At 35.3% G+C, this 16534-nt stretch overlaps 4 protein-coding genes across 10 annotated transcripts; 3 read left to right on the forward strand and 1 right to left on the reverse strand.

The window, feature by feature from the left end:
- The first annotated feature begins 217 nt into the window (after nt 1–217).
- Nucleotides 218–7190, forward strand: LOC107414758 (uncharacterized). 4 transcript variants are annotated; one of them, XM_016022936.4, is made up of 15 exons: nt 218–742; nt 1231–1382; nt 1861–2033; nt 2142–2288; nt 2385–2436; nt 2577–2751; nt 2971–3053; nt 3399–3611; nt 4256–4372; nt 4564–4714; nt 4978–5085; nt 5322–5387; nt 5481–5704; nt 5860–5953; nt 6627–7190. In XM_016022936.4, exons 1-14 carry the CDS (start codon nt 568–570, stop codon nt 5944–5946), a joined length of 1923 nt encoding a protein of 640 aa, XP_015878422.2. In that variant the 5' UTR covers nt 218–567; the 3' UTR covers nt 5947–5953; nt 6627–7190. The 4 variants fall into 4 exon arrangements, with proteins under 4 accessions (XP_015878422.2, XP_015878421.2, XP_024927935.2 ...); XM_016022935.4 differs by having other exon boundaries at nt 219–757; nt 5860–5963; XM_025072167.3 differs by having other exon boundaries at nt 219–757; nt 5860–5948.
- Nucleotides 7191–7457: 267 nt separating this feature from the next.
- Nucleotides 7458–8842, forward strand: LOC107414759 (protein SAR DEFICIENT 4). The gene has a single exon (XM_016022937.4). The coding sequence runs from the start codon at nt 7674–7676 to the stop codon at nt 8694–8696; it is 1023 nt and encodes a 340-aa protein (XP_015878423.1). The 5' UTR covers nt 7458–7673; the 3' UTR covers nt 8697–8842.
- A 938-nt stretch (nt 8843–9780) lies between these two features.
- LOC107409923 (uncharacterized protein At3g49140) lies at nt 9781–14195 on the reverse strand. Of its 3 annotated transcripts, none has more exons than XM_048469656.2 (11): nt 14056–14195; nt 13652–13943; nt 13368–13461; nt 12877–13099; nt 12605–12707; nt 12431–12498; nt 12133–12297; nt 11917–12042; nt 11351–11692; nt 10642–10737; nt 9781–10053 (listed from the first exon to the last, which is right to left on the reverse strand). In XM_048469656.2, exons 2-11 carry the CDS (start codon nt 13803–13805, stop codon nt 9949–9951), a joined length of 1476 nt encoding a protein of 491 aa, XP_048325613.1. In that variant the 5' UTR covers nt 13806–13943; nt 14056–14195; the 3' UTR covers nt 9781–9948. The 3 variants fall into 3 exon arrangements, with proteins under 3 accessions (XP_048325613.1, XP_048325612.1, XP_048325614.1); XM_048469655.2 differs by lacking the exon at nt 14056–14195 and adding an exon at nt 10902–11054; XM_048469657.2 differs by lacking the exon at nt 14056–14195 and adding an exon at nt 10902–11054 and having other exon boundaries at nt 12605–12747.
- LOC125421285 (pentatricopeptide repeat-containing protein At4g21190) lies at nt 14120–16343 on the forward strand. 2 transcript variants are annotated; one of them, XM_048469658.2, is made up of 6 exons: nt 14120–14260; nt 14664–14748; nt 14931–15029; nt 15192–15335; nt 15432–15644; nt 15843–16343. In XM_048469658.2, the coding sequence occupies exons 2-6, from the start codon at nt 14665–14667 to the stop codon at nt 16233–16235; spliced, it is 933 nt and encodes a 310-aa protein (XP_048325615.1). In that variant the 5' UTR covers nt 14120–14260; nt 14664; the 3' UTR covers nt 16236–16343. The 2 variants fall into 2 exon arrangements, with proteins under 2 accessions (XP_048325615.1, XP_048325616.1); XM_048469659.2 differs by having other exon boundaries at nt 14123–14260; nt 14648–14748.
- Nucleotides 16344–16534: the final 191 nt, after the last annotated feature.

Raw genomic sequence — 16534 nt, forward strand, 5'->3', positions numbered from 1 at the left:
GTTAATAAGTAAAATAAGCCCATTTCATATCATTTTAAAATTTTGAAATAAACCATAATTTAACATGATATAGAATTTTGGTGACCTAGTGATCTTATTTATATCATTTAGCTCCTTTCCCCTTTAATGGGTTTATACGTTAGGTAAGTCCTTTTGTGGTCGATTGTGATTTAACAAATATAATAGAATAAGCACTCAATCTTTGCCTTCCCGATTTGATAAAACAGTTATACTAAATTATTACGTTTCTTGTTGCCAGCTACATCTAGATGAAAAAAATCTTAGATGAGTCCTAAGTAATTATTGGTAGAGAAAATATATAGAGAGGATTCACAGTGAATAAGCTAACTCAAATAGCCGAAAACGAACGCCAAAACGTTATCAAGTGGATTCAAAGGACCTCAAAATGAAACCGGTAAATACGGCCATACGGGAACGCAACGCTATTAGTCCCTCTCTATATTAGTAACGAAACGGATAAAAAACGGGTGTTCCAGGCTCCCATCTGAAACTTCAGTGAATTTCGGGGAAAAAATAAAAACTTCATTCAATTTATTAATTAAGCACATGCTTTCGTTGTTTGGTCAAGCCGTTGCCAAAGTCTCTTCAAAATTCAATTTCCCGCTAGGTCTCCAAAGAGAAGCCCAAAAAAAAAAAAAAAAAAAATCCGAGAAAACTTGTGGATCATCAAATTTAGTCGCCATGGACGACGTTGATCGCTTGTTCGAGTGCTTCAAGTGTGGTATTTCTCCTCCTCGTAAGCTCTCACTTCCCTGTCTGTTTGGTCACTGAGAAAACGAAAGGGGGGAGAAAAAAAAAAAAAGATGGATCTTTTTATTCTTCAATTGGTTTTCCTTGCAATATAACTATTAGTTGAGAGCAGTGCATTTTAACTGTTAAGAATCTAATTTCAGGTTCTTAGTAGAAAACCATGATTTCGTTAATATAACATTCAATTCCTGCTATTTTTACGTTTAGAACTTCTATTTCTTTATTTTAACGACGACAAAAGGGGCGGGTTTTGACTCCGAATGTATATTGAAAATTAAAAAAAAAAAAAAAAAAAAAAAAAAGAAGAAGAAGAAGAAGAAAAAGATAAAACGGATTTATTGTAAATGTTCCTGCCTCAAATGTATAGATTATTGTTGTCCAAATTTCATGCAAAAGCAAGAGAAATTTCTTAACATGTTTGTTTGGTTTTGGTTACCCAAAATCTAAATGGTGTTTCAGCCTCTGCTGCAAGAGAAAGAAAAAGAAGCAAAAGCGAAGTGAAGCGACGAAGTTCTACACATGAGGCTTCTGCACATTCTGATATTCTATCTCCACCACCAACAGGGCTAAAACAGAAAAAACTACCAGACATGCAGCTGTCTGTTGAGAAAGTATTCACTCTTTTATTCTTTTTTTATTCATTTTGGTTTGCGCTCAATTAATTTAGGATTTGTGGATCTTGCTGTTTCCCACTTTCCATTGCCTCTGTGCCTTCAAGTGAACATGTTTTTCCTTCTTTCATACACACACACAGTCATGAGCTAGGCTTCTATTTACGAGGCCTTCTGGCAAACCCATATAATTATGGACCACCAAGCTCTGCTAAATAATTATATAAACATGCAATATTAGAGTTTTGTCTTCCTATGAAGTAAGTTGTCTGTCTGTGTATGTAAGATGTACAAGTTTTGATTGACCATAGAAACGTTCAGGAAGGTATTCCTCTTTGGTGGGATAAACCATAGATTCCTTGAGTTTATCGTAAATGAGGAAAATGCTGTCTGCTATTTGGCTTGTTATGGCCAATTACACTTTGTTCTTTTGATCTTTTGTTCTGTTTTGCTAAAACTTTTGCTATTGTTCCTTCAGTCAGGTTCAACAACAGGAAAAGCCAACAACTCCAATTGTGGGACACAGATTTCGCCAGTTGTATTCTATGGGTCTCCTCATGGTGTGCCTCCAAAACGACCATCTCGATTGCTGTTGCGATTGTTGCATGAAATACGTGTTGATCTCTCTGAACATGGCAAATTGAGCATAAGGTATTCGTGTATTTCTACTTCTTCTTTTCCTTGTGCTAACATCTCTTCTTTTGCTATTTTCTCTTACAATATGACGTGACATGACTGAAGTTCTTTTGCGCTGTTCAGGGAGGAAGTCTGGGCAACATTCCCACGGCAGGATGAAGCAATGAATTTTTCCAAAGGGAATGAGCAACTTCATGTTTTTAGTTATCAAGATCACTTTAATGGACAAAGAAGGTTTCTTGTCTCAAGTTACAAGGAATTCTGGAAAAGGTGCCCTTTGTTTTGTGTTATGCATAATTAGGTATATTTGATATGTGTGTAATCCTTAAAAAGCCTGTGCAATAATTTTTTTCTTTCACATTTTAGGTATAAAAATATGGATTCTAAGTTTCGCCACCATTATGAAGTAATTCAGGAGGTGACTATCCTAACTCTAGAGTTTTCTTTCTTGAACATAAACAATGAAAAATGTCACAAGTATGTGGCGAAACACAGATTGGAAATTTTGGTGCTTTCAAGGATGTAATCTTTCAAATTTTGGATATGTGTTGTTTTCAGGGTTTGCCATGCCACCTTTACTTTGACTTGGAGTTCAGCAAGAGAGAGAATGCAGCAAGAGATGGAGATGAAATGGTTGACCTTTTGATATCAGTCATTTTTGACGCCTTACTTGATAAATACTCTCTTCAAGGAAATCACGAATGGATATTGGAGCTTGATTCCTCTACAGAAGGCATGTCTCTTAAGTTAATGCACGATGTGCAGTCTTTGTATTTACATACTGCGAATTTCTATAGCAAACTTAATGAAGTTATTTTCAATGAGTAAGATAATGGGTGTGTTTCTTGTATATTTGTTATGATTTTCTAACTTAAAGCATAGAAAATTTGCATGTGTAAATATCTGATATGACCTTCCATTTCCAAATTAATTGCTTAATATCCACATGCAGTGAAGTTCTCTCGGCATCTAATCATTCGCATACCGAGAACAGCTTTTAAGGACAACTCACATGCAGGTGCATTTGTCAATGAGGTATGTCTTGGTGAAGAAGAAAATGTTGACGCAGCTAATTGAAAGTTGAAACACAGTAGATTTAACTTACAAGTATGACAATTTCATTAATGGTATGTGAATATAATGATTTTTTTTTTAAAATTTTTTTTTGGGTATTATCATAAGAGAATACATCCATATTAGTCTCATTTTACTATGTATAAGTTTCTAAAGAAATTATTTTTATTGAGAAATTTATGTAATCTACTACATCTTTTTTATTTTCCTTTATGAACAAAATTGTGTCTCTGTTACTACAGATTTTCCTATTTCTTTCCTTGTAGAAATATCAACTGTTGTCATTATCTGGTGACAAATTATCAGATATGTTCAAGGATTTTCATTGCAAAGAAGGGGGATGAGAGATTTGAAAAATTATTTATTAAAAAAGACTCAAGCTCTGCTGATTCTCCTAGTCAGCTTTTTGTGGATACTGCAGTCTATTCCAGAAATCGTTGCTTTCGTGTAGCTTTATCATCAAAGGCAGGGAAGAATTCTGTGCTTCTGCCTACTGGTCGTTACAAAGCAAAGGGCATGGTATGATACTATTCTTGGCCTTAGATTCTTAGACCTATAAAAGGTTGTTCAGATGCTTTTCAAAAATCAATATTGTGGTGCTAATTTTCTTTGAGCTCTTTTATCTCATGCATATGAATGACACTTGTTTTGAATTTTCCATTCTCTTATCTGCAAAGGGGTTTTAGATATAAACCCAGTTTAGATTTCAAGGTGTTATGGTTATTACATTCTATAGAACTCTCAGCTTTGCACCCTTTAAATAATTGTGAATCTATTACACTGTACAGTTTGATAATTCTAAATGCTTTCCTTGTAATAACTGTGGGGCATTATCATCTGGGAACTTGGAAGTTTTAAGGTGAAAATTTTGTGTTTGAATTTTTAGTAGTCATTGCATCTTATTATGTTTTCTTGTATTGGTTAAAGTTCAAGAACTCATTCCAATGTGTTGGGGATCAATTTTTTGTTGCTTTGAAAAATGCTATCTTTAATGTTGAAGCATAAGATTGTGTTGTTTAAACAGGAGAATGCTCCCAATGATTGGTATCTGTGTTCAAAAACAAGCATATTTTGGCAGTTTTGTGATTATTATTGCTGCATTTAATAGGTAATGCACTTTAAATGTTATGATTAAGGTATTGTGTGATGTTATTGAACTGCAGTGCGAGGAGGAGATGTTCATGGCATCATTGATCTGCAATATGGATGCTGACTGTGAGAAACTTCTTGTTTGCAAAGTGGATCTAGATTGTGTCAAGACCCTCCAATTTGATACAGAGGTATTTTGATTCTAAATTGCTCCACTGTTGAACTACCCAGAAGAGTGTTACACCTGAGAAGTTTTGATGCTCAGGATGAACTTACATACCAAACTTCTAGTTTGAGGATAAGCTGCCATTGGTTTGCATAGGGTAGGCATCTACATTTAGAATTGGAAGTTGATCCTTTATTGTAATTTTTCCCATTGTAGGTAAACCATAGTTTTGGAAAACATTACAGTCCCCAAGAATTCACATCAAATGGGTTCACAAGTGCTTCAGCAACATACTTAATGGGGAAATCTCCATTCCCTGCTTTGGATGCATTCATAGAATATGTTGCCTCCATTGGAAATGTAGCAGGTGGTAACTTGACCATTTTAAAATTTGATTTAGTTTTATGGAGTTGTTCCAAACAAACATTTGTTGATATCATTTGTTGCATAACTAAACCATGCTAGCAAAATTCCTGAAATTACAATTGAGTTTCCAATTCATTTGGTTGATAGTTTTTGGTTATCGGTTTACTTTACTTTATCTTAGATTTATTGGTAGCATATGCCATCGATACTTTAGACTACAAATTATTTTTAATAGTAAGGTATTCAAACTTGCTGCAACTACAGGTAAAATCCGTTGTTGGTACTGGTTCTCAGAATACGGATTGATGGTCTACAGTATGTCAAGAAACAGATACTGTGAGCGAATTGGTAGACAGCATAAAAGTAATAATGGTAAGTCTTATAAATGTTTTTACTTCCATTTAGCTATTACTGGGATGTTTTTCCTGTTTTAATGTATATGTGAATGTCACATTGCTTCCCACTATTTGATCAATAAATAATCTAATTTACAGAATGTTGAAATTATGCTTTGCTGCAGTATGTCGAGCATAGTATTTTAAATATTTTTCGCTCCACCATCCTTATAAATTACAAACCGTCTAATTTGCACAATCATTTTTGTTTAGTGATATATGTTGTTGACCTGAGAAGGGCTGTTTATTATCAGAAATGTCATGATCCTGATTGCAGAGGTAATAAATACCCGTACACTTCAATTCTTATGTGGTTTTCCAAGCATTGTAATCCATAAGTGAACTATAAACTCAGATCTTTTGTGGTACCAGGTTATCGTTCTCCCTTGCGTCCAATTCCATTGGATAGCATCCCTGAGATGCATCATGGAGGATCAACAATTGATAATCTGGAATATCAAAATGCCAGCGAAGATGTTCTGCACTATGATGAAAGCATAACGAAGAGTGTTACCCCAAATACATGGTGGCTTGAGGCCACAAGAATTGCAGATAATGTTGAAAATAAGCATGATTCATTAAAAGTCAGCAATATGGTTGGTTTTTTCTACTCTTGCTTGCAAGTTTAGCTATTAAAACCAATCTTATCTGTATAGAACCCAATGGGGAGATAATTATTGGCTCAAAAGATGAAATGCCATCAGAATTCATCTAATAGACTCACTCTTTTGTAATTTTCCTTTTGAAACAGGAAAACCTTAATGATGACGATGACAAATGGTGGGTTGCTGCAGAAAGGACTGCAACTGAGGCTGAACTATCCCACTTGCTCATATAAGGGTGAGGTATGATTAGGTAACACAAGCACTAATGAAAATTTATTCTCTTCCTTTCGTCTCTTTTTTTTTTTTTTTTTTTTTTTTGAAAAACAAAATTAATTGCTTCCAATTTTCTTCTATTTCATGTGCTTTTGTTTCTTCTTCTTGGTTTTTCCAAATTAGCTAAGAACCAAAAAAATGGTTCCAACCATTGGTAATGGCAAGAAAACAATCAAGTTAATTGATCATTGGCCTTTTTATTTTTATTTATTTTTTATTTTTTGTAACATTGGAAAGTATGGTTTTATGGGGGTCTATATATTGAGTTATATATTAAAAAGGCAAATAATGTTTTAAACAAGTATGGGGGTTCTACCAGTACCGACGTAGGCTTAGAGAAAATCCCAAGTATCTATACGAATCTCTCTGAGATTATGATACAAATAAAATAGAACTTAATCAATATAGGCTAAGGGAAATCCCAAGTCATTAACCTGGGATTAGAAAATTAAAGATACAAATAAATAAATAAACCTTTTAACCACATTGGTTTTTTTTTTTTTTTTTTTTTTTTTTTTTGGGTGGCTTTTTTCTGTTTGCTTTTCCTTTCTCTCATTGTAGAAAATGGTTACCACCTAATATTTATTTATTTTTTAATTATTCAACACTAACACCATCAATCATGAATATGTATTTGCAGATTCAGGAACTGAGAGTTTGTTACCTAAATAGCTGCATTGCCAAGCATCATCCTGATTTGATTATGTGCAAGAAGCAACCGGGAACGGCCATTGGCCCGGCCATGCGAGAAGTGTGATGGCAAGTGTGGAATCTGCGATGCCTATGTGCCCTTGCACATTTGTGCGGGTGTCTGATGAAGAGCAAATTTAGGTGGTCTCCTCTCACAAAAAACTGACACCTCGTATGGATCCCATGGATGGTCCCACAAAGTTTATTTCAGTGGATCCCACATGGTCCTAGGATCGCCAAAGAGTGTACACAGCAGTAGAAAGACAGGGATGGATGTCCTAAAATTGTTAATTTAGACCGTGTCAAAGCTGGCTTGTTCTATGAAGGAAAGAAATATGGTTTCAAAAAAAAAGATGATAAGCCCCCAAAAATAACCTCATGATTAGTCCTGTGATCGCTATCTCTCCAACGTCATGACTTTGTGTTTTTTGGGCATTATCAGCTTTTAGTCTCGTGACAATGCCAGTATTTTGCTCTTCCCAAAGTTTTTCTTCCTCTCCTTTTACTATGTGTATCCAAATTGTCGTCTTTATTTTCCGTGGACTAAAAACAATCGCAAAATGTCTGCTCCTAATAACTTTTATTTAGGCTATGATTTAATTAATATTATACTATTTTGTTAAAGGAATCAAGTGAGGTGGAAACTGGTTGATTTTTACAATGTTTAGGACTAAACAAATCCACAGAAAGATAGTTTACTGGCTCGCACCTCTGGTTTGGTGTCTTTGGTGTTTTATATTTTGCTTATCCACGCTATTTTCTTTATTACTTTTTTATTTGAATTACCATATAACAAAAAAATCTGAGCGTGTACCGAATAGTCAATATATAATCATAAAAAAAAAATAAATCAAAAATGCAATAGCCAATATATTAGGTTTATGGGAGTCGGTGCTTTCATTTGCAGGTCTTGGTCTACCACTTCATATAATACACGCAATCTCATCAGTCTCTCTTACCTTCAGTCTGTGCTAGAAAACCTCACTGTTTGTCATCAATGGCTTCCAAATCCAATCAATTAAACACTACCACCCCCATAACCATCACATCTCCGATCTTCGTAGGTGCCGAGTCTTTGCAGTCCATCCTTTCGCACCGCACTCTAATCGATCACTTCCAATCCTCTCTCTCAACAGTCTCACCCTCTCTCACTACCCCAATTCGCCAAAGCCATGCCGTTTCATCGACTTCCTCTCTGCTCCTCATGCCTTCTTGGTCCTCATCCCCTTCATTTCCATACATAGGCGTCAAGCTAGTCACCTACTTCCCTCAAAATTCCACCTTGAGTCTACCCGGAATCCATGCCAGTTACATCCTCTTCAGCTCCACAACTGGCCAAACCTTGGCTTCCATGGATGGAACCGAACTGACTCTTTACAGAACCTCATGCGTCTCCGGCTTAGCTTCAAGAATTCTGTCCAGAAACGACAGCAAAGTCCTCGTCATGATCGGTGCAGGCGCTTTGGCACCCCATTTGATCAGAGCTCATCTTGCAGCGAGACCCAGTTTGAAGAAAGTCATAATCTGGAACAGAACAGTGGAAAAAGCTAGAAACTTGGCTGAGAAATTGCAGGAAAGTTTGGGAATTGATGGGGTTGGTTTCCAGAGCAATGGATGTTTGGAGGAAGTGATTGAGTTGGGAGATATAGTGAGCTGCGCAACGAATTCAGAGGAGGTGCTTGTGAAGGGCGAGAAGCTGAAAGCAGGGGCACATTTGGACTTGGTGGGTTCGTTCAAGCATTCTATGAAGGAGTGTGATGATGAGGCAATAAGGAGAGGCAGGGTTTTTGTTGATAATGAGGCTGCGTTGGTCGAGGCCGGAGAGTTGGTGGGTGCTTTCGAAAGAGGGGTTATTGATCAGAAAGATATTGGTGGTAATTTGGTAGAATTGATTAGTGGAGAGAAATCTGGGAGAATAAATTCTGAGGAGATCACTGTGTTCAAGTCTGTTGGATCGGCGGTTGTGGATATTCTGGCTGCTCAATTGGTGTACGACACTTTTATGCAGCAGAATCCTTGAAAGAGTGCTTCTCTTCTTTTTTTTTTTTTTTGTCTTTTAGGGGACAGTAAAAATAATCATTGAAAATATTTTGTTCTATGTTCCAAGCAGTACAATCCTACATTGACCGTGTTATGCAGCACAATCATTGTATTTATGTTTTTCAATTTTTTTTCCTCCTTTTTTTTACTTCATTTGGTTTGTGGATTCCTAATTTAAGGATATAAACCTTCAATATAAAATATAATTAGGTGAAGTTTTTTAGATGATATAATTGTTACATTAGTGATTTATCTATAAATATTTAGGTAAATATAAATGGATAGGTTTTCTTTTAATAATATACATAGGTTAAGAAGGATAAACTTTTAAATGTTAAAAATTATAAAATGCTTGTGTAAATATAAGATAAATTTAAAAATTTAAAAAGATCTATAAATATATAGGTATAGATATACATTTTATTTATAATATGTATAGATAGGTTTGAATTTTAAAATATGTAAAAATTTTGGACAGTATAAATCCATTAAGAATAACTTTTGGAATTTAAAAATATATTTGAGGGCAATTGCGATATTATGAAAGTTTCATTTATTGCCAAAAATGGTAAGTCGTTTTATCAATCTTGCAACAATTCACCATGAAGTACTAGATGCTTCTTCCCAAAATCACTTGTAGTGGTTCTTGAATAATAAAAGCATTTTATTATTTATATGTCAAACAGAATATATATATATATATATATATATATATATATATATATATATATATATATATATATATATATATATATATATTCATAGAAGTGATTTTTTCAATTCCTTGAAAATACCCTTTTTTTTCTTTTTTTCTTTTTTTCTTTTTTTTTAAAGGGGATTGAGTATGAGCTTGTGTATGTTTTAAACTCTTTATCATTTTACAAAAGACGTAAAGATAGTGAAGAAGAAATAAACTCTTAGCAAGCATCAACTTTTACACAGTGAAAGTATGAACTAATGGGTTGAAAAACAATATATATATATATATATATATATTATACAGAAAAGTAATCTTTTAGCACAGAATTATAGCGGCTAAGTGTGAATGGTTTAGAGGAAAGAAAGAAAAGAATGAATTGCCATAATCATTAATTGCAATTAACAAATGCACGAGGAGAAGCATAGAATTGCCCCTAGTTTCCCTAGTTACATTGAAATATCTACTAAAGGGCCATACAATACAAGCTACAACCAAACAGCGATCTTTTGACACTCAACAATATTTGGTTGTGTTAGCATTCATTTTGATGAGTTTGTTTGAATTTTGGCGGCTTGGGATGGATCCTAGGAAATAGTAGATCGTTAAGCTGCCTTTCGGCGCTGTACTCAGAAGTGGCCTGCAAAAGATACATTGGATGGAAGGAACAATCAATTGGCGTTCCCCGCTTTTTAATGTAGGCATACTTGACTTAAAAGATGGTTCAGAAAATGATAACAAAAAAGCATATGCTAGTGAATGTAAGAAAAATTGATTATAGTGAAGTTTGGAAATTGGGGGTCTGGTTCCAATCCACTCCCAAAGCGCCGTAAAAGAAACGCTGAAATCAGAGAAGAGATTGAGAGAGGCAAGCACGTTAACACAATTTACCACCTAAGGTGTTCTTAACCGCTGAAGCTGCTGTTACAACAGTGCCTCAAGAAGGTAAGCCATAATATAGTATGACCCCATAATGGAGGCGAGTAGATCAGAGGTAAAATCGCAGGGCATGACAGGCATGTTAACACAATTTACCAACTGATGTGTTCTCAATTGCTAAAGCTGCTGTTACACAGCAACAGTGCCTCAAGAAAAGGTGAGCAATCATATAGTATGTCCCCATAACGGAGGCGAGTAGATCAGAGGTGGAATCCCATGGCATGACTAGAAATACTAGCCCTTTAAAAATAAAATTGAAAACTAATTGGTTTAGGATAATCAGACATACCCGTGTATCAAATGAAAACCGCACTGTCTCGACTTGTGTTCCTGAGCAAATCCTTAAGTCAAATCCAAGGGAATCAACACCAATAAGTACTGCCTCCTGCAGAATTTACAATAAGAAACTATTATGTAAAAACTTCAATTAGTGATTTTACATCCATATTAACAGCCTAAAAGCAATGCCATTGACATAATTGGAAGTAATAAAAAAGTCAACGCTGACTGCATTATTAAATTTACATAATTTTTTGGCCCTTGAGTTACCTCCACTTGAATGCCCTTTAATCTCCAACACAGAGACTTAAGTGCTTGTGTGGTCTTTTCCCCACCAGCTTTCAGGCGAGATATAATTTTAGTCGCTGAATGTGCAATGGCATCGGGTTGAGCTTTCATGAAATCTTCTATTTCAACATTACTCTGAGGAGAAGAGAAGAGAACAAAATAAAATTGTAGTTTCAATTAATACTTTAAAGGTTTCCCAAATAAATATAGGCCCTGAAAAATTATGACTGCAACATCCCAGTCCACCCAAATGTCTAAGGTTTGCCATGGAAATGGCATCAGTGAAACTTCATCAGTGACAACTAACTGGCTCACAGAGCAACTACGTATACTAGAAACTGTCAAAGACACCTATAGCCATTATTATAGCACATAGAACAACCACGAATACTGGAAATTGTCATACAAACCTAACACTGTTAAAATTATACCTGATTTCCATTGGAAGAAAACAGCTGAAGTCTAATCATCTCCAGCTTGTAAAATGTAGCACCATTTGTGGGGATTTCACTCTGCTCCAAATCCTCAGCCCAGTTTGAACTGTCCTCAGAAGATCCTGCTTCCGTTTTATGACCATTAATTCTATCAAGTTCCTCTATATTATCTTCTACATTTTCCCCAACCTGATTTCCATCAAGATTACTGTTCTTGTGGTCAGACAGATGCTTCCGGATAACAGAATGTTCTTCAATAAAGGCAGGTCTTATGAGGCCTTGAATAGCCAAACTAGCTGGGGGCTGTTCCATCCAATCTACAGAATCATCTGAAGCAACCTAGAAAATAAAATTTGACAGCAGAAATCAAAAGATAAATTATTGCGAAAACAATAATCGAGGGTATATTAGCATCTAAAAAGAGATGTTCCGAGCATGCAAAACCCAATAATACTTAGCAATTATTATACAGTAAAAATATCTACTTTAGGGCCATTTCATATCCATTTGAGTGGCTATATCTCATTCCATTATAAAACCAAAAATATATCATGGGCAACTACCTCAGCCAGCTTTTTGGCAAAATACATAGGGTGAGAAGCACGCATTGTCTCCAGCTTTGCCCAGTCTCCAAGTGCCATGTCAGAATCATCCTCATCTTCCTCGTCTTCTAGAACAGCAACCCAATCCTACGAAAGAAAACATTTCACATCAATAACGCTTGGTAGCTACAATCAAGCACAAATCTTATTTTCATGCAAAAAAAGAAACAATCAAACCGTATCATCATCATCATCATCATCATCCTTATCTTCCTCCCCATCATCTTCTTCAATATCACCATCCTCATCTTCAATCTCTTCAATCCCAAAATCAATTTCTGATGGACCTGATATGTCCATCTCACTGAGTATTTCCATAGTATCCAAACCTATGATGACTTGCTGCATTATATAAATAACTAAAGTTGTAAGGTTATCAGAAATCAGGGTTACTTCAGTGCAATCATTGAGAAAAGAATATATAAATGTACATAAAAACAGAAACTTCTTGCAATGCATCAACACATATTCATACCACAAAATTATTATCGGAAGTTAGGCTTCGCATAGTGTCTTCACCATTCTTCACTTGAAAATATATATCTGTGACAGACTAGAACATATTAACATCGCAATAAGAAAGACAAGACCACCAAGCCTAAATCAATAACAACATGTTGATGGTACAAACATTAATTACTCGACTTACTTCCATGTTCATCAGTTACATAAGGCAAATCTGGCAAGAAAACATTTTCATGAACTTCATCATCAATCAAACCCGAAAACATGAGTGTTGCTTTGCTGTTCACCTGAACATGCAAACTATTGGCAATATTAGCTAAGCAAAACCTGGAAACAACAGGAACAAACAGAAAAGTAAGAATCAAGCTGCTGGTCGAATTTATGACTTTTCTCCATTAAAATTCCTTCTTTTTTGGAATCACATCTACTGATCAGAAAGCTAATTCCTTGCTGTACCTCAATGATCGTCCTAGCAGTTTCTTCAGATGTAAGTATAGCATCTCCACAATTCGCTGATGTTGATTTGGCAATATCCTCAAATGGGTGATATTGCGGCCTCCCATTTTTTTTTATAGGATCCGAACCTGGTCCCAAATGTTTTGTAGAAGCTTGAATTCTATTCTTTATCAGATAATTCCTTCTTGCAAAGTAACTGCTATTTGTTCTTTGAAATCTATTCCTACATAATATTAAGAACAATCTATTCATCAATCCTTATCAATTATGACAATGCATTCTGAACATTCCACAAAACTCTTTTATCACTTTGTAAAAGCTCAACAATCTGACAAAATCTCCAGCCAAAAAACTCAATCTTTCTGAAAATTTACTAAGATAGAGAAAACAGGAACTAATGTTACCAAACCATTTCCAGCATTGAAAAGCTAAAATATTTTCGAAAATTTATTAAGAAACTATAGCAAAAACAAAATGAGTTTCTTCAGTACCAGCGCAAGTCGAATCCGCTGCTATGCGCAAGCCGGCATGAGGTGACTTGGAGGACTCCGGTTACATCCTCCGAACTCCACATTGGACGATAACCTACGAAGACAACAAAAGTTGAATAAAAAGAATGTTAGACAAAAAGTGTTTGGTTAGAGAGAAAACGAAGGAAAATGCAAGCAAAAAATAAACTTAAAACAATTCGGTTATAATTTCTTTTAATCAGCTTGAGTTAGTTGAGTTGAGGTGTTGGAGCTTAGTCTAAGAAAAGACAGAGAAGGAAAGTTACATGATACGGCAGTGGAGGAGCAGAAATTTGCGCCGGCGGTGAATCGGAGGGAGGTCATGACTGACTCCGTCGTCGTCGTCGTCGTCGAGTGATTGATAACGTAAAGAGGAAGAGTAGAAACTAGAGAGATCCACACGACACCAACAGCAAGCATTCAAAGAAACGAAAAAGCGTGTTGGAAACGGATGAGGTTGTGGTTTTGGCTTTGGGCTTTGGCCTCACCTTCACGTGGTTGGGAATTGGGATTCTCTGCGATTACCTCCTATCTACTTTCTACAAGCAGCAAAATATTCTACCATACGAAAAATAAAAATAAAGGTCCATAAATACAAATAGAATTATTTTTTTTTTTTTTTTGGTCCAATAAGTTAAAAATTTAGATGCACAATGAAAAGACAACAAACCCCATGGTGCTTTCGCTTTTGTCAAGGTCTTAACGGTGAAAGGCAGCTTGCAATATTACGCTGCGGATGAGAAGATTTTTATATTTCCTGTTTGTCTGCTGAGAAAATAAAAACTTACTGGGTGAGGAAAAGGAAGTTAAAATATCTTCCATTACACTCACTCTCAGCTTTTGGCCATTGCTGTTCCTCCCACAAGCTAGAACCGGTATCTCTCTCTTTCTCTCTCTCTCTGCATATAAAAACAATATACAAGTATTTATGTGCTCTTATTGATTGTCAGAATTCATTGAAAATATACAGCTTTCTGGATTCAAGCTTTTCTTTTTTTGGGGAATTTTCGGCAAAGTATTATGATTTAAAGTTATCGTTACAATTTTATTCCCATCTATTACTAATTTCTTTTGCGAGTTTTTCATTTTTTTTTATTTTTTATTTTTTTTTAAATTTCGAAGCACCTTCCTTTCTTTGAAAAGCCAAAATGGCTTTTTTATAATTCTTAAAGCAGAAACAAAAAAGGAAAACATTTCAAAGGTTTTTATTTTTTATTTTTTTATTTTTTAATGTGCTGATATACTGCTGAGATTATACTTAGGTACCCTTTTTTATAGGATGCTTTCTTTGAGATACTGTCCTCCTATCATTACAAGAGGAATTGAATCAACTAAACCTTCGAGGAGCAAAAGCAGCGTAGTGGTAAGCTTAATTATTTGATGAATTAGAAGCTCTCTGTATCTGTATTAGTTTCCTTCATCAAAATCATTTTTTTAGCTCCTTTTTAAGTGAAGAACACATGAAAAAAAGTAATGAATGCTCTTTTTCTGAACAAGAAATCTCTTGGGAACTCATGAACACATTTCCATCTGATGGATTTTCAGGTATGTGCTGCAAAAGGCCCTAGACCAAGATATCCCCGTGTGTGGAAAACCAAAAAGAGGATTGGGACCATTTCCAAATCTGCAAAGCTTGTAGAGTGTGTAAGCTTTTCTTTCCTTATTCTCTTCCGTCTACATTTTCATAGCATTTTGTAGAGATCTTCCAGACTAATTTGGTATGTCGAAGCTATTTTTGTCCATTTCTAAAAGGTTGTAGAATTTTCGGTATTGAAACCAAGTCGATATTTGTACTTGTTTTGGTAGGTTCAAGGATTGTCAAATGTAAAAGAAGAAGTTTATGGGGCCCTTGACTCTTTCATTGCCTGGGAGCTAGAATTCCCTTTGATTACAGTGAAGAAAGCATTGAAGACCCTTGAGAATCAAAAAGAATGGAAGAGGATAATTCAGGTACTTCTAGTCTCTCCTCTTTCCTTCTCTTTTATCATGTTTAAACTCATAAATGGTTAAAATCAAGCAAAAAGTATACTTATATGGAGGATACAGGTGACAAAGTGGATGTTAAGCAAAGGTCAAGGAACAACAATGGGAAGCTATTTCACATTGCTAAATGCTTTAGCAGAAGATGGGAGACTTGAAGAAGCTGAGGAGCTATGGGCAAAACTATTTTCAGAGAACCTAGAAAGCATGCCTCGGATTTTCTTTAACAAGATGATTTCCATCTACTATCACAGACGCATGCATGACAAGATGTTTGAGGTATTCTACTTCCATTGTCTATATTTTTGTTTCTTCCTTCATCAAGTAATGCTAGTCAGCTGCACCGTCTTTTTGTCGATATACCTGTGAAACAGCCTTCTGGGTGTGCATTTCGAATATAATGTAGATTGTAACTTTGGACGGCTTTGAGATTCAGTGCATCAAGGAAGTTAATTTGTTTGCATTTTTTCTGTATAGATATTTGCTGACATGGAAGAGCTTGGCATTCGACCAAATGTTTCAATCGTTTCCATGGTTGGAAATGTGTTCCAGGAGCTAGACATGTTGGACAAATACGAAAAGTTAAACAAGAAATACCCACCACCAAAATGGGAATATAGATACATAAAAGGAAAGCGGGTTAGAATTCGAGCCAAAGATGTAGCAGATTTTGAAAATGCTCACAGACACCGAGGCGTGAGGAAGGATAACGAATCAAATCCAAGTTCAGTTGATCCCTCAGAAAGAATCGAATCAAGTTCAAACAGACCCCATGATGATGAAGAACATGAGGAAGAGGATCGAAATGCAAACAGGGCCGACCCAACTTTATCTGTGGCCTTAGGGGAGAAAACCGAAGAGGCTTTTTAGGATTTTTGTTCTTTAAAATTTTTTTTATATTTTTGTTCAGGTTCTTTTCATATATAATGTTAATTAATGTATATTTGCAACAATATTTTATTTAATTTTCTTTTTCTCTGCTTTGAAAGTGATAACGTTTTTCAAAGGATGTCTGCAGGGATAAAAAGATACTTTATTGCTCTTTTACCTTTTTTTTTTTTTTTTGGAAAAAAAAAAAATTTGTCAATTATAATCACACTAGACTCCTAAGGACATTACTTGTACCCCTTTAAGATAAATTATGCATTTTTCTTATAAGTTGAATTGCC

The sequence above is a fragment of the Ziziphus jujuba genome, chromosome 8 (genome assembly GCF_031755915.1).
Source record: "Ziziphus jujuba cultivar Dongzao chromosome 8, ASM3175591v1".
Taxonomy (NCBI): Eukaryota; Viridiplantae; Streptophyta; class Magnoliopsida; order Rosales; family Rhamnaceae; genus Ziziphus; species Ziziphus jujuba.

Excerpts from the sequence above, each read along its gene's own strand:
- LOC107414758 (XM_016022935.4), top strand. The coding sequence starts at position 568 with ATGCTTTCGTTGTTTGGTCAAGCCGTTGCCAAAGTCTCTTCAAAATTC. Across the intron at positions 758-1,230 it reads GTGTGGTATTTCTCCTCCTC|CCTCTGCTGCAAGAGAAAGA; the intron begins GTAAGCTCTCAC and ends ATGGTGTTTCAG. Across the intron at positions 5,705-5,859 it reads CATTAAAAGTCAGCAATATG|GAAAACCTTAATGATGACGA; the intron begins GTTGGTTTTTTC and ends CTTTTGAAACAG.
- LOC107414759 (XM_016022937.4), top strand. The coding sequence starts at position 7,674 with ATGGCTTCCAAATCCAATCAATTAAACACTACCACCCCCATAACCATC.
- LOC107409923 (XM_048469655.2), bottom strand. The coding sequence starts at position 13,805 with ATGCTTGCTGTTGGTGTCGTGTGGATCTCTCTAGTTTCTACTCTTCCT. Across the intron at positions 12,043-12,132 it reads ATGATGATGATGATGATACG|GATTGGGTTGCTGTTCTAGA; the intron begins GTTTGATTGTTT and ends TTTCTTTCGTAG. Across the intron at positions 11,693-11,916 it reads TTGCCAAAAAGCTGGCTGAG|GTTGCTTCAGATGATTCTGT; the intron begins GTAGTTGCCCAT and ends TTTATTTTCTAG.
- LOC125421285 (XM_048469658.2), top strand. The coding sequence starts at position 14,665 with ATGCTTTCTTTGAGATACTGTCCTCCTATCATTACAAGAGGAATTGAA. Across the intron at positions 14,749-14,930 it reads GGAGCAAAAGCAGCGTAGTG|GTATGTGCTGCAAAAGGCCC; the intron begins GTAAGCTTAATT and ends ATGGATTTTCAG. Across the intron at positions 15,336-15,431 it reads AATGGAAGAGGATAATTCAG|GTGACAAAGTGGATGTTAAG; the intron begins GTACTTCTAGTC and ends TGGAGGATACAG.